The sequence below is a fragment of the Eretmochelys imbricata genome, chromosome 8 (genome assembly GCF_965152235.1).
Source record: "Eretmochelys imbricata isolate rEreImb1 chromosome 8, rEreImb1.hap1, whole genome shotgun sequence".
Taxonomy (NCBI): domain Eukaryota; kingdom Metazoa; phylum Chordata; order Testudines; family Cheloniidae; genus Eretmochelys; species Eretmochelys imbricata.
In genome coordinates, this window is record NC_135579.1 from 34,414,443 (window position 1) to 34,437,802 (window position 23,360).

The following is a 23,360-nucleotide window of genomic DNA, read 5'->3' on the forward strand; positions in this document are numbered from 1 at the left end:
AATGCAAATGCACATGCTTGAAAAGGGACTGTCGATACAGCCACAATCCATCCAGAAAATGTATATAGTTAAAGAAGAAGCCATGAGAGGTATTCTGCTTAGACCACAAACTGTATGTACTGAGTTAAAGGCCTGATAGCGCAGATGGAATTTGGGCATACTACTCCAGGTTGGTAGCCACCTTGTGGATGGAGATGGAATGTGCCTCAGTAAAAGACAATTGTGAAGCTACTACCGGGCCCTGCACTAATCTTTGCCAGACCTTACAAGCTGGATTTCAGAGTTTCAGCTGAGAAAGTCTTTGGCACAGAGCTTCTTCCTGGTGAGGTTTCCCCTTTAAACTTCACACTGATCCTATAGTCAGCCTTTGAGTTTTCTTTATCTGTTTTTTCTTTCATTTCTGTCTTGCTGCTGGCTACTTCCCAAGTATAAGGGTTCATAGCCATACCTGCTTGTTGGAAAGATAATCTTACCTCTCAACTTTTAATGAAGCACTTTCACTGACTTAGCTCTCCCTTTTTATGGGGGATATGTGGAAAACCAAAATCACTTTTCTTCCTGGAAGACTCACTGCCTTTTCTGAAGGGTTTTTGTATAGTTCATTTTTTGTGTTCAATTTTATCAGCATTAGTATGTTAAAAATTGTAGCTTTTGAGAAAATGCTTTATCAAGGAGACTATAGGGCCTGCTTTTATACTGTAATCACCTCCATCATTGCAGGGAAAGGTAGCTGATCAGGGTGCAAGGTTGGGTAGCTATACTTTATTCTAAGAAAAAATACCAAGACAGTTTCCTTTTTCAGAGCATACATTGTGCAGATACAAGCAGCATGTGTGTCACTGGCATTAATGTTACCTGGTTTTAATACTCCCTGAAGCATGTTTTCATGCTTGCAATTGCAAAGGGAACTAGGAGAAGGATAAATTCAGGATTCTAAGGCTCTACGTTACCAGCCTCTGTTTTGGTAGCCATGGTTACTAGCAAAATACAGGTTGAGAGAACTTCTGGAGGGTTGCCCTTTTTATCCTTCCCTTCTAGGGTTCTTATTACTGAGATTCATGTCCGGAGAGTTGTGGATGTCTAGATCCTGCTCTTTTGACTGACAGGCTGATAATGCATTAAATAAACCAGGCCGGGGGGAACAGGTCCAGCAGTTCCTGTACCAGACCGTGAGTATAGAGTCTTGGAGAGAGAGGTTCTGCTTCCATCTTCTCTGCCAGGATGAAACACAACTGACATTAGCCTTGACTGAATAACAGGATCCTAAACATAAGACATACTGCCCTTGCATCTTCCTATTGCACATCCAGTGCAACACTGGCTATGATGAATCTCTGATTTAGTTCATACCGTAATAGTCGTAGGGTGATGAATTACAACTTATTCCTTTTAAAAACAATTGCTGAACATTTGTGAGATTTAAAAAAAGAAAAAAAAAAATAGTTGGGAACCCAAATATCTTTGAAATCCATTTTCTTAGGCAATAGGAAGCTTCCCTCAGAAACTTTCAAAACTCAAGAAAGAGCCATGTTCATAACAGGTTAGTAAATTAGTGTATTCAGTACACTCAAGTGTAAATTTGTCTTCATTACTTTCCTGGGGTGGAGGGAAAGTAAAACTTGTGCTTGTGAAAGCTTGTGACTGAGCACACCAGACAGAGTGCAGTCCCTTCAGTGCCATTTTTCAGCCCTTCATCTCTGTTAGGCAGCTTGCCACTCATGCTAAATTGTCATTATTTGTTTACATTACAGAACCTATCAAGCTCATTTTCACTTGTAACTTAAATCAGGATTTCAGCCCAAATCTTCAGGGCTGAAAAAGTAACATAACATACTAGTCTCCGTAGCGCAATATAACTTCTCTGCATTTTTTCCCCCCAATCGTTGCTAATTTCCGAGATCCCTTGAGTAAATCAGCCTGCTTCTCCTGTCTGATTCATTCAGTGCCATTATGACATGTTTAACATCATCATCACTCTGTAATTAGTGAGTTATATTTAAAGAATGGGTTGTGACACTTCTGAATGAATCAGATAGGTGGAAAAAATGGATTTTATAAAAGGAGGCGCATCTGTTGCTTACTGTTTTGCTCACAGCTTTGGGAAATGATATATAGCTTTAAAAAGGCACAGTGGAAAAAGGTATAGACCAAACTTAAAGTTAATTTGTTCCAAAGCTTGTGTTTGAAAACAAAAATCAGTATTGTTTTTTATCATGGCTGTAGGAGTTTAGGCCAGAAGGGACCAGTAGATCGTCTAGTCTGACCTTTTGGATATCACAGGACACCAACACCACCCAGCAGCCAAACACTAAACCCAACAACTGAAACGAAACCAAAATATTAAAGCCTTCAGGAGACTAGACTCTTCTGTGCCTCAGACAGAAAATAGGAGGGACCAAGGTGCGTCAGTGTTCGAGGTTCCTGCAATGGCAGGAAAATGATTAAATGAGACACCCAGATAATCCTGGCAAGTGACCCACATCCACAGGCTGCCGAGGAAGGCAAAAAAAACAAACAAACCCAAGGTCACTGCCAATCAAACCTGGGGGAAAAATCCTTCCTGACCTCACATATGGCGATCAGTTGGACCCTGAGTATGTGAGCAAGAACCAGCCAGCCAAGCACCGAATGAATGTGCTCGATGCCACTTCAGAGTCCTGGCCCTTGCCACGCAATGTTTCTTCTCCAGTTGTGGCCATCCCTGATTCTTTACAGGAAGGAGATTTAAATAAAACGAAACACTGCCAAAATACATTGGGTGGGGGTGAGGGATATCCCTTCCTGACTCCTGCCAGTGGCTGGCTGAAAGCCTAAAGCATGAGCTTTAGGAACACAGACATAAATTGGAAGTGAGCCCCAGGATTGCTGAACCCTTCCTCCAACCATCACAGGCAACCTGGTCAGACAATCTCACTCAATTTGTCCAGCGTGCTCTCAAAACCAGTTAAGTTGTTTGCACCCACAGCTCCTATTAGGAGGCTGTTCAAGAATAACACCCTTCTGAAGGTTAGAAACCTCCCAATTTCCAGCCTGAACTTTGTTCATGGACATTTTATATCCATTTGTGCTTGTGCCAACATTGTCGTCTAGCTTAAATAGCTCTTCACTATCCCTAAAATTACCCCCAATACATGTATAGAGAGCAAATATATCCCTTCTCAGCCTTTTTTGCTCGTCTAAACAAGCTAAGCTCTTCCAGTCTCCTCTCATAAGACAGCCTCCATTCCCCTGATCATCCCAGTAGCTCTTGTCTGCAACTATTCCAGTTTAAATTAGTCTTGAACATGGGTGACCAGAATTGTACAGAGTATTCCAGATAAGGTCTTACCACTGCCTTGTCCAATGGCATTAATGCTTCTTTATCTGTATTGGAAATGCCTCGCTAATACATCCTAGGATTGTATTTGCCTTTTTCATAGCTGTATCACACTGATGGCTCATAGTCGTCCTCTGATCAACCCATACACCCAGGTCTATCTCCTCCTCTGTTGCCTCCAGCTGTATTGCCTCTGTTCCTCCATGGAGCCGCTGCTGGCCACAGCTGCTCAGGACCACAAACCTCCTTATCAGCACAGAGCCATGTAGGGGCTGATGTCAAGGTGTCCCTCCCATCATGCACCCGGGTGGGCAGAGCACACCCTTTGTCCCACACTCCTGCCCCCTGAGAGTGTCCAGGGGAGAGGTCAGGACAAGGTTTGTGGTTGCTGGCCAAAACCTTTTTTAAAAAGACTAAGTATCTGGCTGAAAATAGTTTGTAGGCAAAGATTTCTGTGCAGTGTTTGAAACCCAAACATTGGAGCAATAGGACACTGAAAGTGAAATGAATTAAAGGTAGTAGAATAGATGGGTTTTTTTAATTGTCTATGCTTAGAGAAATGCAGAAAGTAAAGCACATAAGTAGTTACCAACTACATTAAATTTCTTTACATTCTTTCATTTGTAATCAGCGTTGTCATTATCTGGGTACTCAGGCTACTTGTGGGCTAGTTTTTAAGTGGCTTTAAGCTATTAATGCAGTAGGAATCTGGCAACCTGGAGTTCATTCACAAAACATTATGCGCTAGTTGGGCCTCTGCTGCCGATGCGGGGTCTACAGTTCAAGTATCTTTTCTGACTTCATATGTGCACCTCCCTTCTGGTCTGAATACTGTTTGTCTGCCACCCATGTATGGAATACACATAGGGACCAGCACCCAAAGAAGAAATGGAAGTTCCTTACATCTAATTAAAAGCTTTTCGAGTTGTGTGGTATCTATCTGTATTCTGCTCCGCCTTCCTCTCTGTTTTGGGTCTTACTGGATTTGCAGTAAGAAGAGGTATTCTTAAATATACAATGTTAGCTACTCTCTAGTCTTATATCTCCGCCCCTGAATAGATCATCATCACTCCCATAACCGCATTGGTCATTGGGGCACCATCATTGATGAGCAATCAACTAATTGTCTCCACCCCTGATGATTGTCTGTCAGAGCTTGGGTCTTTGCGAAGTCCATTCCTGTCCACTCTTTTATGTTGTCAGTCCATCTCTTCTTCCATCTACCTCTTATCTTCCCCTGTACTGTCCCATGGAAGAGGATCTTGGATAGGCCAGATCTTGTTACATGGCTGAACCACTTCAGCTTGCGCTTCTTCACGATCATCAGGAAATCTTCATGTGACCCAGCGCATTGGGTGATGATGTTGTGGACCTCTTCGTTAGTAACATAGTCAAAGTAGGAGAAGTCCAGGATTTTGCGGAAGTATCTCATCTCTACTACCTGTATTTTCCATTCAAGTTCTACTGGAAGGGTCCATGTGTCGCACACATATAGAAAAATAGAGATGACCAATGCATGCAGCAGTTTCAGTTTGGATTGCAGGGAGATGTTCTTATTCCTCCAAATTGGCTTTAGCTTTGCTGCTGTTTGCGCGGTTCTTGCCAGAATTTCTGCCTGTGATGATTGCCCACAAATACTTGAACTGTTTCACTCTCTCTAGCTCTTGTCCACTGACAGTGATATGTGAGCTGATCCTGTCACATTTGTTTTGATCAGCTTGGTTTTCTCTACACTGATTTCCACGCTGTATTTTGCGGAGGTTTCATCCATCGTTTCACAAGGTAGGTAAGTTCATCTTCGCTGCCTGCCAGGCCATCAATGTCATCGGCGAACCAAAGATTTGAGATTGTTCGCCCCCACCTCCCCAATGCTGACTGATCTCCTGAATAGATAGACTTAGTAAAAACCTTGTTACTGGGCTAGGAATCTCATATGCCAATTCATTCAGTATTCTGGGATGGAAATTATCTCCTTCCCCCTCACCCACCCCCACTTAGGTGCATTAAGCTAAATTTTTTTCTTTAGTGTCATATGTAGTCATTTCCATTTCTCTTCTTGGCGTCTGGTGGCAGTATGGTGGGATAATGTTTCCAACTAGTGTCCCTAAAATATGGGTAATAAAACTTTGAGACAATGCTGAATCAAGGAAAGGTTCTAAGATCAGTGTTTCTTACTGAAGTTTCAGAGGGTTTTTACTCTTGAAATTGACTGAATAGCTTGTGTAATATGTACTCTATAGTCTCTCTTTATACTCTATATTCAGCAAATTCCAACAGCTTAATTTTTGAAGTCACATTGTTTTTTTTCCTGAATAGATGGAAGTAATTAGAAGGCAGGCTTGAAGAAGCCTCTAGGGGGTTGATTCAAGAAGTGGGAGCAGTTTTGGGAGAGGTAGCAGATAAAACCGCATGAACAAACTTTCTGCCTTTTCATTTTTGGACTATCAAGGTCTTGTACAGTTAATTCCTAGAACAATTAGGCTGCTGTAAGATTTATTGGGTGGATACAGAGTAGATTTTCTTTTAATTCATCAAATTCACAGATAATGTGTAGTTCTAATTCTGGAAAATTTCACCTTTCCTGGCGCATTTCATTCCCTTCGTCAGTGTTCTGGCCAAGGTATTTAGGAAACACTTCAGATGTGTCAAGCACACCCTATCCCATCTAAAATATACCACTTCTGCTGTTACTCCTGAGGGAATTCTGCGCCAGTGCGTGCATGCAGAATTCACGTCCCTCCACAGATTTCTTTGCTTCCCCGTCGTTTTCTGCAGGAATGCAAAGTGAAGCTGCAAGCATGGTCACAGGCCCCCTCCCCAATCACAGCAGGCACCTTGTTTCCGGCACCTGGAACAACCAGTGGAGAGATTAATCACCCCATATGGATGGGGCTGGGGATGCCCAGAGGCAAGGCATGTGGGGTCATGTGCCACTGCTTGTCCCCCCCCACTCCCTATTCCCGTGAGCACAGCTCACTGACTCTGCCTGGGTCCTGGTGCCAGTCATCTTCCCCATTGTGCTGGATGCCCTGTTTTCTGTACAATGGTGAGTGCCCGGGCGTCCCCACTGCAGCAGCTGGGGCTCTCCTGTTTAGCAGACCCACTGGACCCCGAGTCCACTGAGCCCCAAACAGCTGCACCTGGACTCCCCAAGCCTTACTACCCCAGCACCTGGACCACCCCACTGAAACCCCATACGACCCCCCACTGAAGGTAACTGGGGCTCACCTGGACCCTCCTGCAGAGTCCCATTGCCCCTGCACCCAGAACCCCCCAATGAGCCCCTGTGCATCCAGATCTCTCACTGAGCTGCCTGCATCCAGATTGCCCCACACCTGGATCCCCCCACTAAGCCTCCACACTTGGATCCTGCTGGGCTGAGCCTGCCTGCTCACACCGGAATGACTGACTGAATGTAACTTACTGATTTAACTGCATGAAATAAGAGTAAATTTTGAACATGTAACACATTTTACAGGTTATCAATGCTGCATTGGCTCTGGCTGCCAAACCACAAAGTAAACTAGCGCAAGAAAACATGGATCTCTTCAAAGAACAATGGGAAAAGCAAGTCCGTGTATTGACAGATGCTGTAGATGACATTACTTCCATCGATGACTTCCTGGCTGTTTCAGGTAACAACAAGGTTTCCTACTTGCAAACTAAACACAAACTAATAGGCGCAGTAAATGGCACTCACATAAGACAACGTTTGTCAAATGAAATTCTTTATCCCATCATGATAAATTGGAATTCTGTTTTGAAAGAGTTCAGTAAATGTATTCCTTATTTACCAGATTTCTCAAATACTTGCTGAGGCATTTGTCTACAATAACGAAACTAAAATCCATAATTCACCAGTGTAGCTCTACCAGCCGTTACAGTATAGATATAATGCAGGCATTTTTAACTCCATGTAAACACCTGAGTCCTGACTACTATAATTTCAACTGTTGCTGCTACCAGTGGAGAATTAGGGACCCAGTTTTCCTTGTACAAACAGACTGAGCATCTCAAATGCTGTGAAAGTACCAGTATTCAAAAGATGTTCATGGAGGTAAGTTATGTAGGAACTATAGGAGAGAACTTGAAGTTCTAATTTAAAAGGGAGTTAACAATAAATATGTTTGAATTCTGACGTCCTATACTTTTAATACCAACTTTGTCTTTGGGATGAGCTCATAGTCGCTTGCAAGGCAGTTGAATACCATGGGGTTCTACATCTTACATCTTCATGGTTGTTACAGTATTGGTAGTTGAAATTGCACAGCAATAGAGGTGCATAGTTCTGGGTAAGTATACTCGTTTTAAGCATAATAAGTAATTGATGGTCTCATGTTTATGGCCTGTTTGGAATATGGCAGTGAATATAAACAAATTGTAAAAATTTTCAGGGCTGTGCGGCATCCTCTTTTATAAGGCCTCCCAGCATGTGTCTGTTGTAAATGTGCTTGGAAAAGTTCTCAAACTGCAGAAACAGTTGACTATGGCCTACTCCCTCCCACCATCTCACCCCAAGAGAGGCACTGGTATTAAACTATAGGAGAAGCAGACTATATTGTTAGCCCACTGAGTTTAATTACTCTGAAAGATTTCAGGGTCTTGTTGCTGGTCTTGGTGAGTCACTAGAAATGTGAAGTACCTTTCTCAGGAGCAGTGACTGTCTGAACAAAGAGAAACAGATTACCTCAAATATGCTCTTAGCACAGAATGTCTTTGAAATACTGGAACTTGAGGGTATTGAGAGCATTCAGCAAATGGACCTTGTATTTGTATTCAATGAATTCTTAAGGAGATAGATTTGATTTGCAGCAAAGTGATAAGACTTTAAATTTTATTTTAACTTTGACAAACTTTCCATATAAAAGCAATTTACTTTATCTGTTTACACTTTCCAGCTTACATACTAGCTAACATTTCAAACCATTTTGGATAAATTAGTGATGGGGGTGGTTTATTTGGGGTCATTAAATCATTACAAAAAGTCTTTTGGTAATAGACATAAACTGAATGTAAAAGGACTGTAATACAGTGTATCTAGCAGGGCAGTTAATTGTTCTGCTCAGTGTGAAGCTGGTGCACTAAATAGGAGATTGGCTAAACTGGGTAGGATACTAAACTGGGAGGAGTAGTAGATACGCTGGAGGGGAGGGATAGGATACAGAAGGACCTAGACAAATTGGAGGATTGGGCCAAAAGAAATCTGATGAGGTTCAATAAGGATAAGTGCAGGGTCCTGCACTTAGGACGGAAGAATCCAATGCACCGCTACAGACTAGGGACCGAATGGCTAGGCAGCAGTTCTGCGGAAAAGGACCTAGGGGTGACAGTGGACGAGAAGCTGGATATGAGTCAGCAGTGTGCCCTTGTTGCCAAGAAGGCCAATGGCATTTTGGGATGTATAAGTAGGGGCATAGCGAGCAGATCGAGGGACGTGATCGTCCCCCTCTATTCGACATTGGTGAGGCCTCATCTGGAGTACTGTGTCCAGTTTTGGGCCCCACACTACAAGAAGGATGTGGATAAACTGGAGAGAGTCCAGCGAAGGGCAACAAAAATGATTAGGGGTCTAGAACACATGACTTATGAGGAGAGGCTGAGGGAGCTGGGATTGTTTAGCCTGCAGAAGAGAAGAATGAGGGGGGATTTGATAGCTGCTTTCAACTACCTGAAAGGGGGTTCCAAAGAGGATGGCTCTAGACTGTTCTCAATGGTAGCAGATGACAGAACGAGGAGTAATGGTCTCAAGTTGCAGTGGGGGAGGTTTAGATTGGATATTAGGAAAAACTTTTTCACTAAGAGGGTGGTGAAACACTGGAATGAGTTGCCTAGGGAGGTGGTGGAATCTCCTTCCTTGGAAGTTTTTAAGGTCAGGCTTGACAAAGCCCTGGCTGGGATGATTTAACTGGGAATTGGTCCTGCTTTGAGCAGGGGGTTGGACTAGATGACCTTCAGGGGTCCCTTCCAACCCTGATATTCTATGATTCTATGATTCTAAGTGTTCATTTCAGTTAGCAAAAGAGTGGAGCACAGAAGCAAGTGGATACTTAACTCACCAATACTCCCAAGTACTTTACTTTATATGAAGACAACTAATTTTGTTGCCACTATGCTATGTTCTTATCCAGCTGGAAAATAACCAACAGCTCAAGATCATCTTGGCTATCAACACCAACCCGTGCCTGGGAACACCCTCTGCATCGGGGTTCCACTGGGCACCTTGCATTTCTGTAACTGTTGTCACAGAGCAATGAAGTCACATCATTCACTTAGTTCACTAAGGTTAATGTCACCATAGAGGCTTTAAGTGGTGTCTGGCATAATTTTTTTCATTGAGGAACTCTGAGGAGTAAACAGTGTAGATTTTGTTCTGATATTGCTGCTTTTTCTAGTGGTTTCACTTCCAAGCTCTCTGTCTCTATTGCTTTAAATATTTGTATTACATTTTATCTTTGCCGGCTTTTCTGTACCTCCTATCTGTTCACTGAATTATCAAATTACTAATGAACACACTTTGCACTCTTACGGCCAAATTCTGCCCTCAACTGAACTTGTGCAACCCCAGTTGTTAGTGAAATAACCTAGTATAAGTGAAGCAGAATTTTGCTCATGGTGCTTCAAGAACCTCTTGAAATGTGATACCTGGCCTTGCTAATCTTATATAAGCTTAATTATTGTTCCAGTGGCTCCACTTGAAAAGTGTAGACCACTGCGCCACTGTAGCGGTTCAGTTGGAGGCACTGTCTATGCTGACAGGAGGGGTAGGTAATCAGTTTAGGTAATCCACCTCCCCGAGAGGTGGTAGGTAGTTAGGTCGATGGAAGAATTACAAAGGGATCTCTCAAAACTGCGTGACTGGGCAACAGAATGACTAAAATTCAGTGTTGATAAATGCAAAGTAACACACATTGGAAAACATAATCCCACCTATTCATACAAAATAATGAGATTTAAATTAGCTGTTCCACTCAAGAAAGAAATCTTGGAGTCACTGTGAATAGTTCTTTGAAAACATCCACTCAATGTGCAGCGACAGTCAAAAAAGCTAGCAACGTTAGGAACCATTAGGAAGGGGCTAGATAATAGGACAGAAAATATCATAGTGCCAATCTATAAATCTAAGTATGCCCACACCTTGAATACTTTGTGCAGTTCTAATCGTCCCAACTAAAAATAAATTAAATATATATATAGGGATTGGAAAAAGTACAGAAAGAGAGGCAACAAAAATGATTGGGGGTCTGAAACAACTTCCATAAAAAGTCCAATTGTTCATCTTAGGGGGAGAAAAAGACAACTAAGGGGGAAAGTGATAGAGGCCTATAAAATCATAAAGGGATAGAGGGAGAAAGTAAATAAGGAAGTTTACCCCTTATAACAGAAAAACCAAGGATCACCCAAAGAAATTAATAGGCAGCCGGGTTAAAACAAACAAAAAGCAGTACTACTTCACACAACGCATAGTCACCCTGTGGAACTTGTTGCCAGGAAATATTCTGAATGCTAAATCTATAACTGGGTTCAAAAAAATAACTAGATAAGTTCCTGGAGGATAGGTCCATCAGTGGCTGTTGGCTAAGATGGTCAGGGATACAACCCCATTCTGTGGGTGTCCCTAGCCGAAGGGTGGGCAAACTACAGCCCGCAGGACCATCCTGCCCGGCTCCTGGCCAGGGAGGCAGGGCTGCCCAGAGGATTCAGGGGGCCTGGCGCAAAGCAATTTCGGGGGCCCTTTAATTAAGGACCTTTTTAATTTTTACTCACCTGGCGGCGCTCCAGGTCTTCAGCGACGGGTCCTTCATTCGCTCCAGGTGTGTTCGGCAGCACTGAAGGACCCATCGCCGAAGACCTGGAGTGCCTCTGGGTGAGTAAAAGCACCGCAGTGGGTGGTGCCTTTTTTGTGATCGCTGCCCCTGTTTGGTCCACCTGGCTACGCCACTGGCCCTTCCATAAAAAAAAGTTGTAATACTACAGAATACTATTTTCTCCTGGGGGCCCCTGCTAGTTCGGTGTTTCAGAGCTAGTTATTTTTCTGGCTAGCAGCACAATGTTCAAATGTTAAGGCTAGGTAGAAACGGCACAAGTGTACAAAACTGACATCTAACAATATCCAAACATTAGAGCTAAGACTCTCAGATCTGGGTATCCAAATTTTAGGCAGTTTTGAAAATCTCAGCCTAGGCTTTTATAACTTACTCCTGGAGGAATTCTGAGCCACTGTGCATGTGCAGAATTCATGTCACCCACAGATTTCTTTGCTTCTATGCAGAAAATGACAGGCAAGCAAAGGTAAGCTGTAAGAGTGGTCATATGCCCGCTCCCCAACAGCGGGGGCACCTTGTTTCTGGTTTCCAGAGCAGCCGCAGAGGGGTAAATCACTGCAGAGGGGCTGGGGATGCCCCTGGGTGTAGTTGGGGGGGCATTGTGTCCCCAGAGGCGAGGTGTGGGAGGGTACATGTGGCTCCCCGCCACCCCCAAATTTCTGTGAGCGCAGAGCTGCCTCACAGCTCTGTCTCACTGACTCTGCCTGGGTCCTATTGCTAGTTGTCTTTCCAGTGTGTGTGCTGGGCACCCTGTATTCTGTACAATAGTGAGTGCCTGCGATGGGGCAGGGCAAGTGGGGTCGGGGGGAGGAAGAGGGATGGAATAGGGAAGGGGGATGTGGGAGTGATGGCGATTGGGGGGAAGCGGTAACCCAGCATGTGGCGGCCTTTTGGCAGCAGGTGGGGCTCCCCCGTTAAGCTGGCCCATCGAACCCCCCCCAACTCGATCCGCCAGAACCTGAACCCCCACACCCCCAAACCCCAACCAGCTGCACCTGGACCCCACCCCGCCAAGCCTCACTTCCCCCTCATCCAGACTCCCCTGCTGAGCCCCAGCCACCTTTACCTGGACCCCCTGCAGAGCCCCAGTGCATCCAGATCCCTCACTGAGCCATATTCAGCCAGATTGCCCCACGCTTGGATCCTACTGGGCTGAGCCTGCCTGCCTGCACCTGGTGCAGAGGAGCAGGGCCCCAGGGTGTTTCTGGGGCAGGCCCAGCCCTTGCACTGTGTCATGGGTGCAGCATCACTGCTGAGTCCCTGTCCGGGGGGAGGGAGAGCTCAGGAAGGGCTGTAAGATGATCTCCCACCTCCATGCAGCCAGTAGCCTGTGCTTCCCATTGCCGCCTTGGAGCCTACACATTTATTGACAAATAAAATTTGCAGCATTTTGCAGAATTTTAATATACTGTATGCAGAATTTTTATTTTTGGGGTACAGAATTCCCTCAGGAGTAGTAACTGCATGTTTCACTATTGTTTTTTATATGAGCATTTTGTAACTTTCTCAATCGATAGTTAATCTCAGATTCCTTACTTTAAAAGCAAATACAAAAATCACAAAACTGGAGTACTTCCATTCTCTTATGAATCAGTGAATAATATCTACAGTAGAACTCCAGAGTTACAAACACCTCGGGAATGGAGGCTGTTCGTAATTCTGAACAAAACATTGTGGTGGTTCTTTCAAAAGTTTACAGCTAAACATTAATTTAGTTAACTTAATCTCAAAGTTATATTATGCAGAAGGAAAATGCTGCTTTTAACCACCTTAATTTAAATGAAACCAGCACAGAACCTGTTTCCTTACCTTATCAAATCTTTCTTTAAACTTTCCCTTTAGTTTACGTTTAACACAGTACTGTACTGTATTTGCTCTTTTTTTGGTTTCTGCTGCTGCCTGATTGTGTACTTCTGGTTCCAAATGAGGTGTGTGGTTGACTGATCAGTCCATAACTCTGGTATTCATAACTGAGGTTTTTGTTGAAAGAATGAAGGAGCCTGAAAGCGAGAACTTCCAGATACTGTTCCATTTGATTGTCTAATTTTAAAATGGGATGGGGATTAATCATTTGATGATCTTATGTAGTAAAATTGTGATTTGTATTGTAGACTTGTATAGCAGGATTGTCCAAAGCTAGTAATGTATACTAGAAACACCTCATCCTGTTAAGAGATCTTGATCCTGTTAGAAAATTAAAAGGGTTGGATGAGTCAGAGGCAAGATGGCTCATTATCCCATCTACATACAAGGCAAGTGGAAAGGGTGTGGACTAATGAGGAAGGAATCTCAGAACAGACAAGGCTAGGTAGACATGAGCTGAACTCTCAACTCTTGTGTTGATACAACCAAGCCCTAGGACTGGGATAAATTTGTATTCCACATAGTATGTGGACTAGGATTTTGACAACCAGTTTGGAGAGGCATCTGCCCATTGATTGCAACAAACTTGATTTAAAATATTGTTAATGCTTCAGAAAGTGTGGTTGGAGCTTATTTTAAAGAGAAGGTATTGAAGCTTCATCTGCTGAAAACTATCAGGGGTTATCCGTGTTAGTCTCTATCCACAAAAACGACGACGAGTTCGGTGGCATCTTAAAGACTAACAGATTTATTTGGGCATAAGCTTTCGTGGGTAAAAAATAACTTCAGATGCAGCTGAAAAACTGTATTTCGGGGGGGGGGGGTGTACGTACGTACATACATACACACACACACACGTCTAAATACTACTTCTTTTGCCACCAGAGAATCATATTTTAGAAGATGTAAACAAATGTGTCATTGCTCTCCAAGAAAAAGATGTTGATGGTTTAGACCGAACAGCTGGTGCAATTCGTGGACGTGCAGCTAGAGTCATTCATGTTGTCACTTCCGAAATGGATAACTATGAACCTGGAGTCTACACAGAAAAGGTGTTGGAAGCAACAAAGTTGTTGTCCAATACAGGTAGGAATATAAACAGTGCTCAATAGTGATGTATGGGTTCAAACGGCATACAACTACAATGGTAAATGGGTACAAACATATTCATGCAACTTACAAGAATAAGGTTTCAATTTCATAAAACCTGTGCAGAATTTCTGTTCAAAGTAGGGCTGTCAATTAATCACAGTTAACTCACACGATTAACTCAGAAAAATTAATCACGATTCAAAAAATGAATTGTGATTAATCACACTGTTAAACAATAGAATACCAATTGAAATTTATTAAATATTTTTGGATGTTTTTCTGCATTTTCAAATATATTGATTTCTATTACAACATAGAATACAAAGTGTACAGTGCTTCCTATATTATTATTATTACAAATATTTGGACTTTAAAAATGATAAAAGAAATGGTATTTTTCAGTTCACCTCATACAAGTACTGTAGTGCAATCTCTTGATCATGAAAGTGCAACTTACAAATATAGATTTTTTTGGCTATATAACTGCTCTCGAAAACAAAACAATGTAAAACTTTTTAGCACCTACAAGTCCGCTTAGTCCTACTTCTTGTTCAGCCAATTGCTAAGACAAACAAGTTTGCTTACATTTACAGGAGATGCTGCTGCTGCCTGCTTCTTATTTACAGTGTCACCTGAAAGTAAGAACAGGTGTTTGCATGGCACTTTTGTAGCCGGGCGTTGCAAGGTATTTATGTGCCAGATATGCTAAATATTTGTATGCCCCTTCATGCTTTGGCCGCCATTCCAGAGGATATGCTTCCATGCTGATGGTGCTCATTAAAAAATAACGCTTTAATTAAATTTCTGACTGATCTCCTTGTGGGGAGAACTGTAAGTCTCCTGCTCTGTTTTACCTGCATTCTGCCATATGTTTCATGTTATAGCAGTCTCAGATGATGACCAGCACGTGTTTGTTTTAAGAACACTTTCACAGCAAATTTGACAAAACGCAAAGATACCAATGTGAGATTTCTAAAAATAGCTACAACTCTCGACCCAACGTTTAAAATCAGAAGTGCCTTGCAAAATCCGAGAGGGACAAGGTATGGCACACGCTTTCAGAAGTCTTAGAAGAGCAACACTCAGATACGGAAACTACAGAACCTGAACCACCAAAAAGAAAATCAACCTTCTGCTGGTGACATCTGACTCATGATGATGAAAATGAACATACATCGGTCCGCTCTGCTTTGGATCATTATCAAGCAGAACCCATCATCAGCATGGACACATGTCCTATGGAATGGTAGTTGAAGATGAAGGAACATGTGAATCTTCAGCGCATCTGGCACGTAAATATCTTGCAATGTTGGCAAAACAGCGCCATGCAAACGCCTGTTCTCACTTTCAGGTGACATTGTAAACAAGAAGCGGGCAGCATTATCTCCTCCAAATTGTAACGAAGTTTGTTTGTCTGAGCGATTGGCTGAAGTTGGACTGAGTGGACTTTATTTTATTTTTCAATGCAGTTATTTTTTGTACGTAATTCCACATTTGTAAGTTCAACTTTCATGATAGAGATTGCACTACAGTACTTGTATGAGGTGAATTGAAAAATACTATTTCTTTTGTTTTTTACCGTGCAAATATATGTAATCAAGAATATATATAAAGTGAGCACTGTACACTTTGTGTTCTGTGTTGTAATTGAAATCAATATATTTGAAAATGTAGAAAACATCCAAAATGGTATTTCCATTATCGTTTAACAACTAGATTAATCACAATTAATTTTTTTTAATCACTTGACAGCCCCAATTTAAAGTTAATGGAGCTCTGTGAAAGAGGCTGCTGAATCAGGATTTTATTTTGGTTGAATGACTGGCTTAAGTCAATAATGAAGTTACTTAATGATGAACAAATGTCTTATTGATCACTCAATGGCTGAAAATACTTAATCTTTTTTGAAGAGGTCAGGGGATGCAAGTCCCAACCAATGAGCAAAGATTTAAAAGGTGGTCTTATCCATGTTGAATTATGACACAGATCTCCTTACTCTTGTTGCCACTGCAAAGACTCTGTGTCACTTTGGTCAAGTGCTAGCAGTCCTTGGTTACCAGTGACATGTAAAGCTAGATTAAAGGGGCCTGGCTCTGAAAAGGCATAACTGAAGAATTCTTTTTTTAACTCAATCTATACAGAATATCCCAGTGGGCATTAAACTTTGTCTATTCACTCTTGTTTTCAATTTGGAAGAAATAATTACAAAATTAATATTCTGATTCATGTGAAGTCCCTAATAAAACTTCTGTTCTCTGTGTGTTAATGGTTGTAGAAAAATATATGCCATGTTTGTACCACTTCTGAATTTGGACTTATGATATGGACTTGCAGGGTCCAGTGACTTGTGTCGCTCCATACTACTTCACAGAATTATGCTCCAGAATTTGAGCTTTTGTGTCTTTAAAATTGCAATCATGAGAGCTTGGGGGAAAAAAAAAAAAAAACCCAGACCCCAAAACCAAAGAGAGCACTGAAAAAACAAATGGTAACCACTCCAGTGTTCTATTCCTGAGTCCATGTAGAGCCTGAAACAAAAGCTGTTGAAGGTTATGAATGCCCTTCGTTTCAGTAGAGTATTAAAATGTCATTTTTAGGTTTAGTTTTAAGTTATCTCTTAAATATATCCCTGCTGATCATTTTCAGCAAATACTTCCTTCTTATCCCACAATCCCCAACTGCCTCCCATACCCACTTAGGTATAGTACTATAAATCTACTGGTTTTTCCCCCAACATCCTCTGCCATGCAAATATGGAGCATATTTGAAACTAAAAATGTGGTGACATCATAAAGTAAACTGCAATTAATATCAAAAGAAAACCTGAGCTATTAACTGATTGTTAGCTTTTTTGTCTTTAATAACCTCCATTTTTAAAATTAACTGAAGCTGCGGCAGAAATTCTAGTGTCAACTTGAGTACCACAGAACTTACCCGTCTTTCATTCGAGTACATTGGGGCTGGGGGATTAGGGGCACCATGGCCAAATGTGCTTGAGTTGCTTGTTTTCTTAATTCAGTTATGCCCCGTTTTACTGAGCAAGTGGAAGCTGCTGTGGAAGCACTTAGTTCTGACCCTGCTCAGCCAATGGATGAAAACGAATTTATTGATGCTTCACGATTGGTGTATGATGGAATTCGGGATATCAGAAAAGCTGTACTGATGATCAGAGTGAGTGACTTTGTATTTCACTTATTTTTACAGCATTCTACTTTTACTTTACTAAGCATTTATTGAACTTAAGAAAATATATTGTTCCTACACAGAGTGGAGAGTATAAGATTTTTCACTGACAACTTAAGATTATGAATCTGAAAGCTGTTAATCACTTTATAGAGGACTTCAAAATGGCTGCTGTATGTTTTAATCTTAAAATGCAAACTTCACCATATAGGTCTGGACATCACTGATAATTAAAGCTGAAGTGCTAAACATCCTTAATAATGCATCTATTCATAATGCAATATTGCCTGCCTTATATATATGCTAAAACTAATGACCCTTGATTTAGACAATAGCAAATTAACTCTTGCTATGGTTTGACTTTATATTTTATTTAAAGAAAAGAAACCTCCAATTTAATTTCTCAAATCTTAAATAAACTTTACAGAAATTTCATACCAGTTTCTTGAAGATGAGGTTAGGTGATCTGGGTATTGAAACTCACCTTGTTCTCAGAGAACCTGAGAAACCAGGCGGCATAGATAAATGGGGGCTAGCTTGTAAGAATTTCATTTCCTTTTCTGTGCCTGCAATTTGCAAATGCAATTAATTAAACTTGGATGGCTCCCTACCTGATAAGGAGACAGTCATCTAAATGGTATTACTTGAAGGTGCAAAAGGGCACCTGCAGTGATTTGAAGGCACAAAAAGGAAGTATCAGGCTTACATGTGGGCTTTTCAGACCTTAATATGAACCAGGGCTTAGTGATAGCAAATGGATTTAAGGTTTTCTATTCCTCTCCCCTTCTTCCCATGCCTCAACAGTGAATGTCTCTCTACCCAAGACAATTTGTGTAAGGTTGGAAATGAGCCTTTCCTGTAGAGGTTTCATATTGTCCACTGGTTCCAAATGTCTTGGTGGGTAAATTTGCAGTACGTAACCCCAGCACATCACTGACTGTAACAACCATCATAATATTCATGTGTTACCTTTGCTTGCTTAAACGAAAACCTAAGGGAGGGCAGAGAAAAAGTGAGAAACTATTGCAGTTTAAGACTCTTTGATATATACCCTCTTTTCCATGGAGCACCGTTATTAGTTGGGATCCCGTTCCCTGGACATGCTACAAATTAATTTTATTCACCCCCTTCTATGAGTCTTGTTGCTCAAAACAAGGAGGTACAGTTGCTAATTATATGCATTCAGCAATCAGCAGAGCTGGCAGTGCCAGGAATCCTGACATTTTCCTGCTGCTCATCTGTGCTGGGGAGAAGACACGTTTATGATGATAGGATTCCATGGCTATATTGCAATTGCCAGTAGCTAAAGGCAGTTCATTCAGTGGTGACATATCAGTGATCTGAAAAAAGTCAAAACGTTAAAACACTTGATTGTTTGCCTGCTGAAGGGCTTGAGTTGTAGAACTTACTTAGAATAAAATAGAGCCCTCAAAACAGATAACAGAAGGAGCACCATTTTTACAGGCTTTTCTGTTTCAAATTGGAATTCAGAAGCAACCCTGCTCTGAAATGGAAAGCCAAAATCTTCGTGCATGAGCAGAACCCTTTTTTCTTCTATAAAGGTAAATACTTCCCTTCTAGAGTCCATGTTGCAAGACAAAACTACACATCAGAAACCTCTCATGTATTCACTTGGATTTGTTATCTTTAATTTGGAGTACAGGAAATCACTGAGATTGGTGGGGAGTGGGAACATGGAGAAAAGGTTATGATCTGAAACCATAAAGCTGCACAGCTGTCATTGTCGTGTTAGTGTGCATTATCTCCACCGTTTCAATGGAAGAAGTTCATTAGTTTTGACTGACAGTATTGTTCTGTGGTAACAGAATGAAAAGTCAAATGCTAAATGCTGTAGTTGCCTTATACCTCACATTTTCAGTTAATTCCAAGACTTTAACATTAACCCACAAAGGAGCTTGTGGGGGGCAAAAATGCCTTCACTCTAATTTCTCCACTGAACTGTTAACCTGTGACAACTGATGCAAGTTTTTTCAGTGCCATTGTTTTAATGTTCTCGTCTTCATCTCAGATTTGCTCCATTTTAGAGTCAAAAGATAACCATGGATTCTTGACCTGGGTTCTGAAAGTCGGGCTGCATTCTTTCTGGCTCAGGCTTTGATAGTAATAGGTTCTGTTAACATATAGTTAACATTAGTGATACCTAAACTAGAAAAGAATCCAGTTAGCTGGGTTATATCTGAGGCTCTAACAGGAGTAAATAATAAAAAGGTAAGTTAAGAAAGTATTGAGAGATGAGTGAACATACTCAGAGCAGTCCATCTGAGTGATAAGTCTTTTGTACATAGTCCTTCAGATAATAAAATACATTTAATATTGCGTCAGTATTCAGTTGTATCTCCAGGTGTTTTTGTAACCAAAAACAGTACAAACACAGAAGAATATTTCCCCATTTGCTTAGAGAATAGTACCTTACATGCCTTTATTCAGACACACTAAGGTAGTTATTCACATGCGTTCTCACATTCGTATGTGGAAATGAAGAAATCTCTTACTTAAAGTGAGGGCTGGGAAGGACACCAGGTTCAGTACGAGCTTACTTGACCAGCCTGCATTTTTGGCTAAATGGTTAACACAACCATCCATAATCTTCCTTTGTATTGCAAGATGCCTGTATTGGAAAACACATTATAAAAATTAAATTGTAGTAAAGGAGCGGGTAAGAACTACTTACATCTTTAAACCTGTTCACAGCAAATATTGCACTCTTCAGTCAAGTTCCTTCTTACTACAGCCCTGCAAACTTGTCATAAAAATGTGGCAGCCTAGGTAAAGATGTAGTATTTTAATATAAGCAGATGTTTAAAATTTTGCTGCCATTTCAGCTGTATACTGACAGCAGCAAAAATAAACCCCAAATGGGAATTAGGTCAGCTGAGCTTAGCCTATAACATAAAAATTGACCCTATTAACTGCAAATTTTAAGTTTTGCCAGGAGGATGGTAAGAATAAATTTTGGTTTACTGTAGCTACTGTTAACCCTGTTAAGCTTTGATTTTTAATTGTCCTAAACAGTAGAACAGCTGCTATTCTGAAATAGGCTTTAAAAGATGATTTTGGGATTTGAGTTTTGATGTGGGCTCTCTGAATAAAACAATTAAGTACAAGGCATACCTTATGTAATTTGGATTCCGTGTAACTGTCTTTTCATATAGTCCAAATCTTGAATACACTCCTTTAACCTTATTCGATGTTTAGCACACATTTTAGGGCCCTCTGCAATTACTTAACTGTAAACTTCAGGTTCGAGCAGTCAGACATATAGTCATATGAATAACATAAACTGGAGAGAATTCTGACTTACTCTCAGTTGAAAGCCTAAATAATGCACTGTAGTTATTCTGTGTCCTCCTCCTACCCCCGATGTTAAACAGCTGACCAGAAGGTATTTTTTATAGGTTGTGGAAAGATTGATTCACTTCTGTTGATCTTGAATGACTTGTGATGAATTATACTTTTTTCTTCTCTTTAGACTCCTGAAGAGTTGGATGACTCTGATTTTGAGACTGAAGACTTTGATGTCAGAAGCAGAACAAGTGTTCAAACTGAAGACGATCAGCTCATTGCTGGGCAAAGTGCAAGAGTAAGGAAAACATTTTAAACATTACATATTCTACAAGAAACAGTTTAACTTGTTCTGAAAATCCAATGTTTAAATCTGTCACTTAAGAAGCCTCGTTCTATTTCTCTCTTGAAAATGCTAGGTCAGAAAACTGACATTAGTCTCCATTTCCACTGCCTCAAAAGGCAGCTAAGAGAGACATTACATTTTAAAAACATAAGTGTCTGCTTTGTTTTGGGTATTCTGAAAGACCAGAATCCTCTCGATATAGATAAACTATTGTAGACTTTCACATCACAGATCTGAAATAGTTGCTCCCATTTTTTAGACTTGTTTACCAGCCAAAAATTCACATGCCTATCTGTGGCAAATTGATGTGTTCTTTTTCCTGGTTGTTGGAACTGCAGACTAGAAATAGATACTGCCACAAGCTTAGCCATTTTCTACAAAAAGCCTTTTAGAAAGTCCACTGAACTTTTAAGAAAGGGTCTGCTGAAAGACAGCAGCCTCAAAAAATTATTCAAGCCAACTTCCTTTCCTATGACAGTTAAAAATGAAAGCACCAATGTACAATATTGAATAATTTAATGACTGAAAAACTAGAAATGGTATATTAAAGTAATACAGCCTTTACTGTTGCACCTTAGGTCAATAGTGTTTTATGCTCTTGGGATGATGCCACAAAAGATTTCTGGTGTTCAACACTTTTTTTAAGTCACCTAAAGCCATACAAGAGCAGTTGGTCCTTATTTATCAAATTTTTAGCACGCTTGGCTTTGGAGTCACTTGCAGGGAGTGTGTTCTTTCCCTGTAAACATTTTCTCCACTTTCCCTCTCCAACTCACTCCAAACTAAAAAAAGTTGTCAGGTATGTAGTGTACTTGGGGCACAGCCTGATATCAGGTGTCTGTCATTGTTTGAATTCCTTTTCTCCTGCTATTGTAATGGAATTCCTGCTACCCAGCTCTATGGTGTTCCTACTTTTCCTGTAAGAAGGGTAGATTTGAGTTGCTATATTACATGTTGGGCGTAAACGTAACCTAATAAATCACTTCAGCTATCTTTTGTAATCTTGTAAAATTGTAATCTTCATTCTGAACTTTGTAGTAATTGGAAATACCCATGTGTAGCTTGCAGGGTGGATTGATATAAATCACCAAGTGGAAAGTCTCCATTTAAATCATCAATTTTAATCAACTTTTTCATTTGTATTTAGTTATTTTCTAAAGAAAGGTGTGTTTTCATTGGTTTATATAACCATGAAAACATGTTCATTTACAACTAAATACAGCCTTTATGGTAGACTTGGTACATCTTTTTGCTATCTAGGAGGGTATACTAGAACTATATACTTTTATTTAAGCAGATATGTAGCTTAATATTTTCAGATACTTAATTGCACATTTTAGTATTGCTTATTTACTAGATAACTTTTTTTATTATGATTTGTGTCCTGCGTCAGCATGGTACTGGAATTTAAACAAACACTTAAGATAGCATATAAAACTTCTATTAAACAAAACAACCTTAAATGTTTTGGGTAGTAAACTTCTCTGATCAAAACATTATTTCGTATTTACAACTAAATGATTTATTAAAGGAAAAGAAGGGTTAACTGTAGTCAGTGAATTAAACTGATTATTTCAGTTCAGCTTGGGTAAATTTTCAAATATGCCTAAGGGTATGTCTTTCACTACCCGCTGGTTCACTGGGCAGCGATTGATCCAGCGGGGATCAATTTATCACATCTAGTCTAGACGTGATAAATCGATCCCCAAGCACTCTCCCGTCGACTCCTGTACTCCAATGCCGCAAGAGGCGTAGGCAGAGTCGATGGGGGAGCGGCAGCAGTCAACTCACTGCGGTGGAGACACCGCAGTAAGTCTACCTAAGTGCGTCGACTTCAGCTACATTATTCACTGAGCTGAAGTTGCGTAACTTAGATCGATTTCTTCTCTTCTTCTCTCCTCCCTCCCCCTCCCCCACACACACTGTAGACCAGGGCTCAGTGAAAGTGACTGGATCTTAAGTTCCTGCTTGCCTAAGTCTCTTGAAAATGAGAACAGTCTCCAAAGTTATTTAACCTGTCCTTCAGACTTTTAAAACTAATAGATCTCATCCCCTCGTGCCATGTATTTTATTCATAGTCTGTAAGGGAGAGACCAGTTTTCCTGCTTTTTCAACTTCCAGTTGATTTCTGAACTTCAAATGAATTAGAATATTTTCTTCATTTGCACTTTCTGTGGCTGCAGAAGAGGCTCCTGCTGTCAAAAGCTGGCCTAGCACTTCAACAGACATTGTTCCAGGTGCTTAGCTAGTGACTTCCACCAGTACAGTGGAGTGACTTTCTCAAAAACAGCAGCAGCAAACGTACTGCTTGAATGCTTCACCTCCAGCCCTGAAATTTATTTTGGTTGGCATGATTGATTGGTGATCTTTATATGCACATCATAGCAGCATCATTTTATTCAGCATTTATGCATCTAGCCTGGTATGTTGGGTT

At 40.9% G+C, this 23,360-nt stretch overlaps 1 protein-coding gene across 1 annotated transcript in view; it reads left to right on the forward strand.

Annotated features, from left to right (window-relative positions):
• Positions 1–23,360, forward strand: part of CTNNA1 (catenin alpha 1) — a 206,099-nt gene that overhangs the window by 166,214 nt on the left and 16,525 nt on the right. Inside the window, exons 11-14 of the mRNA XM_077823834.1 lie at positions 6,795–6,951; positions 13,888–14,088; positions 17,114–17,265; positions 20,768–20,878. Of these exons, the coding sequence (XP_077679960.1) occupies positions 6,795–6,951; positions 13,888–14,088; positions 17,114–17,265; positions 20,768–20,878 (621 nt within the window). The remainder of the gene's footprint in view (positions 1–6,794; positions 6,952–13,887; positions 14,089–17,113; positions 17,266–20,767; positions 20,879–23,360) is intronic.